This window comes from Alligator sinensis, unplaced genomic scaffold, assembly GCF_000455745.1.
Source record: "Alligator sinensis unplaced genomic scaffold, ASM45574v1 scaffold1581_1, whole genome shotgun sequence".
In the NCBI taxonomy this organism is placed as follows: domain Eukaryota; kingdom Metazoa; phylum Chordata; order Crocodylia; family Alligatoridae; genus Alligator; species Alligator sinensis.
In genome coordinates this window covers 798,782-803,445 of record NW_005842641.1, presented here as the reverse complement: position 1 = coordinate 803,445, position 4,664 = coordinate 798,782, and the positions used below count along the sequence as shown (strand labels likewise).

The 4,664-nt window shown below is 46.7% G+C and overlaps 1 protein-coding gene across 4 annotated transcripts in view; it reads right to left on the bottom strand.

Annotated features, from left to right (window-relative positions):
• CDAN1 (codanin 1) overlaps positions 1 to 4,664 on the bottom strand; it is a 61,487-nt gene that overhangs the window by 46,307 nt on the left and 10,516 nt on the right. For 3 of the 4 annotated variants that reach the window (XM_025215350.1, XM_025215349.1, XM_025215347.1), the window contains exons 5-7: positions 1,962 to 2,040; positions 1,343 to 1,463; positions 263 to 372 (exon numbers count right to left, since the gene is read on the bottom strand). In XM_025215350.1, coding sequence (XP_025071135.1) covers positions 263 to 372; positions 1,343 to 1,463; positions 1,962 to 2,040 — 310 coding nt within the window. The remainder of the gene's footprint in view (positions 1 to 262; positions 373 to 1,342; positions 1,464 to 1,961; positions 2,041 to 4,664) is intronic. The other variant, XM_025215348.1, reaches the window with a different exon arrangement.

The following is a 4,664-nucleotide window of genomic DNA, read 5'->3' as shown; positions in this document are numbered from 1 at the left end:
TCCCTACAGGCTTTTTTGACCTCTAGATATCCAGAGGTCAAAAAAACCCATAGGGAACAAAAGTGAAGCAGCACACCCATGGGCAGCGCACCTTTGCAGCGTGGAGAACATCTAAATGTGCAGTATGTGGCACCACAGATGCGTTTGCAGTGCCACATACCACATAGCTGCATTCATCTGGATATGGCCACAGAGTTTACTATGAATGACCAGGAACAGATTTTGCCCCAAAACAAACACATTAAATTTGGATAATATTCACCTTTGCTTCTTAAAAATATGAAATGCCCTGTCACTGGGAAAGTTAGAGCGATTATCAGTTTCTGGCTGGAAAGAAACAGATTGTACAGATGAAGGCAGCAGGAGAGAAACCTGTTGAATATATAAAACGATTCATTAGCAAAATACAATTCCCTGATTTGATGTACAGTTCAACAGCTGGACAGGCAAAATTAAACTAATGTGAAATCAAATATTACCATAGATGGGCGATTTAAATGCTTAATCATTAATGGTTGGGAAATGCTAAATTCTGGTGTGAAAACACTGGTAAAAAAAGCCATTTCATACTGCTTTTGAAAGAACTTTCCTACAAAAAAGGAATTGGCAATAATATGTCCTGGGGAGAGGAAATAAAGCCATGGATTCAATCATTTAACACATGTCAACTCAACACAGGACTTCTGGGATGGCAGGACTAGCAGCTGGCAATTCCCACCTGATCCTCTACCCTCCCCTCTTCTGAAAGATGCCATAGATTTTACCTATCTAGATTTCTTCTACATTCCTCATCCCCTAAGTATTTCACAAGCATTCATGCATTTTATTCACACAACACTGATGTGGGGAAAGGAAGCACTACCCCAAGTTTTAAACAGAGGGCAAGATGAAACCTAAAGCAGATTCAATGGTTTGCTTAAAAAGCGTGGTAAGTCTGAGACTGAGAAGGAAAGTCTCAAATCCCAATTCACTACATTGGGATTCTACCTCCAGGTTAACCATAGGCAAGAGTCTGATAGTGACATTCTGGAAGTTAAGGTTAATTTTTTAACTAAGTCAAGTGAGGTCAAGATCTCGCTGCCAAACCAACACAAGTTAGTTAATACAGGGACTTCTGGCTACAGATCACTAGTCCTAACAATCCACAGACACAATATGGAAGGAGAAAGGTGGTTTTTTGCAGTCTCAATAGTAAGCAAGAAGTGACCCCCGCCCCCAGCAGGGTGAAGATTTGCTGTTAATCAGTAAAGACAACAACAAAAAGAGGATAAAGAAAAACATTAGATTATTGTAACTCCTCAATTCCACACATTTAACTTCCCATGGGGTCTTCAGTTTTTACCTTGGCTGTGCTGCTTTCATAAGCCTGCCTCAGCCTCTTGTGCAGGTGAGGGGAAAAGGATGCAATCCGCTCGTTCTCAGCCAAGAGTTTCAAGGTCCCCTTCTCTAAGTGGGAAATAATTCTGCCAAGAGACCACATATATATACACACAAATAACTTTGAGAAACCAAATCTTTAAGTTCACACTTTCTTCTCAAACATCACTTTTAACCACTGCACAACTGGCATCTGGATCCAACTGGCATCAGCAGGGCCCACTGCAAATATCAGTTATACGAGGAAAGGGACCTCAGAGTCTTCCCCAGTTGCAATGAAATCTGAAACGGACACTTTTACCAAATTTTAACTGCATTTTGAATATATCATTTTGTAACATCTCCACTAGGCACAAATATCTAAGCTTTACAGCTTAAGTGTCAGCACAAAGGAAAATCCTAGTTTTCCAGGTCAGGCTGAGTTACCAACTCAGTATGAGATCAGGAGAATGACTTAGCCTCATGCCCCTAAACTGAAAAGGCTATAAAAGACTGGCCCTCCTGAAACCCAAGAATACCTTTCTCAGTCTTTTACATGCATGTACCCACACCTATGCACAAAGGAAGAAAAAGGTTCAACTTACTCATACTGACGATCCAAGACCTGCACAGCAAAATAGACACAGTTGTGCACATTATGAAAATGCTGCCTCTCTACTGCACCTGAAAACACACCAGGCAAACAGCATTTACCACCATGGGAGAAAGATTCACAAACCAAATAACACAGTTAACTCAGAAGGAAGTAGAAACTGCCATGCCAACCAGATCATTAGTACATCCAGTCCAGTGTAGTACTTCTTCCTACAGTGCACATGACTTGACACATCAGAGAAAGACACCCAAGGTAACCCCAGTATAACAGTCAGCTAATTGTACCATGTTGGATCAAGAAGAAATCCTTTCCTCCGATGTGTGGCAGTTAGCTGCAGCTTGCCCCAGAAACCAATATTGACTGCCATTACTTTAGCCTGTATAACTATCAGTGTTCTCACTAGACAAGGTTACACAATTTTCATAGTTAACCATGAATAATCAACCCCTAGATCAGAGAGTAAATGCCAGCTCCTTAATAGAACTGGATAGGAAACAGTTTTCCAAAGCTGAAAATTGGTGGATTTAAAATTTCTCCCATTCTAGATCAGGATGAAACCAAGCCCAATCCAAGCTTCCTGAAAAAAAAAAAAAAAAAAAGAGAAGCCCCCAGCCCAGAATAACCAAGCCTGGTGGTTAGGGCACTCGTATGGGATGTGATAAACTCAGCTTCAAAACCCAGTCTTATGAGCAAGGATCCGGGTTTTGTTTGCCACAGAAAGATTTGGATTCTCACTTTTTTAGGAGAAAAACATGGATTTTCTCCTTTTAATGAGAAAATTGTGGATTTGCCCCATAAAGGAAAAAAAATGCACGAACCTGTAAGTTTCCCCTTGCACACTGGCAGAGTTCCAGCCTGCAAGGGAACTGCTTGGACCTGGGGAGAGTGGGAGGAGGGCGATCAGGCAGGGGGCGTCACATGCACCTGTGTGCACACACATGCATATACGTGGTAGCCAGGCAGCATGGAGATCAGCTTCCACAGCTCCCTCCAGGTAAGCCAGGGGGCGGGGGGAGAGAATACTTAGGCCCTCACAGTGAGAGAGGGAGTTGGGCAGGGCTGGGGTCACTGCCCAGCCAGGGCAGTGCATGGGGCCTGGGGTGGGAATGTGTGGCTGCTGAGCCAGAGCGAGGAGTGGGATGGAGCCACAAGCAGCTCATCTTGGGGGCCAGCTCTCCACTGCTGCACACACACCTGGAAGGGTATTGGAGGGGAGGAGGCACATGTCCCCCAGATTTGTGCTCAGGGTGGGGACAGACGCAGGCTGCCCATTGCAGGTTTGGGGGTCTCCACCTTGCTGCCCTTCCCCTGGAGGCCTCCACAACTCAGCCCCTGCTGCTGCCGGGAGGGCAGGGGGTGCCTCACCATAGCAGCGCAGGGCTCCTGGTGGCGGCACTGATCTTCCCTGCCCTGCTCTGCTGGATCCTGCCCGCTAGGCAGCAGAGGCCCCCAGGCGGAGGACAGCAGTGCAGGGAGCTCCGAACCTGCAGTGGGCAAGACTGCATTCTCCCCTCCTGCCACCACAGGCTCTGCTCCAGCCATGACGCCCATAGGGGTGGGGGAGCTGGGCTCTGCACTCCTCTCTGGCTGCAGGAGCCAGGACTTGCATGTTGCTGGGGGTGGGGGGGGCCAGGGGGCTGTGGGCCCTGGTCCCGTAGCCCTGACAGCAGGATACCCCATCCAGCAGGGCTAGGGGGTGGGGCAGGGGCCTGTGGGTCAAGAGTGAGGGGCACCAGCAGGGCTGGGGGAGGGGTGTAGGTCAGGAGTGAAGGGCACTGGCAGGGCCCAGCAACAGCAGGGATGGGGGGGGGCTATGGGTTGAGACTGAGAGGCACTGGTAAGACCAGGGGGTTGTGAGTCAGGAGTGGCAACAGCATGGGGAGGGCATTGGCATATCAGGGCTGCTCAGCACCACAAAGCAACGTGGGGTGGGGGCAGGCACAGCTGGACCCATGTCCTAATGAGTGAAGGTAGCAGGGGGAGCTCTGATTTTCCATGATAAAAAAAAAACAAAATCAAATGCCAAAATATACAGGTATTTAGAATTTATTTTATTTTGATCATTGAGGCACTGGTAAACTTGCAAACTGCCTTAAAATTATAAATATATCAATAAACAATTGTGTTCAACAGATACCCATATATATAGTGGCGTTTCATTTTAATCACAGAAAAGCATGGATTTGGAGAGTTTATAGTCAGAGAATGTGAGGTTTTATCAGAGATGTGTGATTTTTAAACAGAGAAAACCAGGATCTCCACTTAGGAGACGAAACAAAAACTCAAAGCTGAGTCTCCCAGATGAGTGCCGTAACTACTGGGTCAGAGATTCAGTCTCTCCGGCTGTGGACTTTCAACTTTACAAGGGAACAAGAAATTGATGCTAAGAAGTGTGCCCAGCTGTTACAATGTACTTGCTAAAGAACTACAGGACTTCAGCAAGCTAAATCACTGCAACTAACCCTAAATGAAATCTTATTTGCTCCCTTTACATCACTATACATCGGGGTGGGCAAAATATAGCCCACGAGGCTATTCTATCCAGCCCGTGGGGCCCCTAAACAATTTAGGAAATTAATATTGATCTGCCCTTGGTTCCTGTAAAAAATGACTGGAGCCAGGGGCAGTAGGACCTAGGGGAAGCCCCAGCAGGCTCCCACAACAGCAGGGCCCGCCTGACAAACCCCCCCCC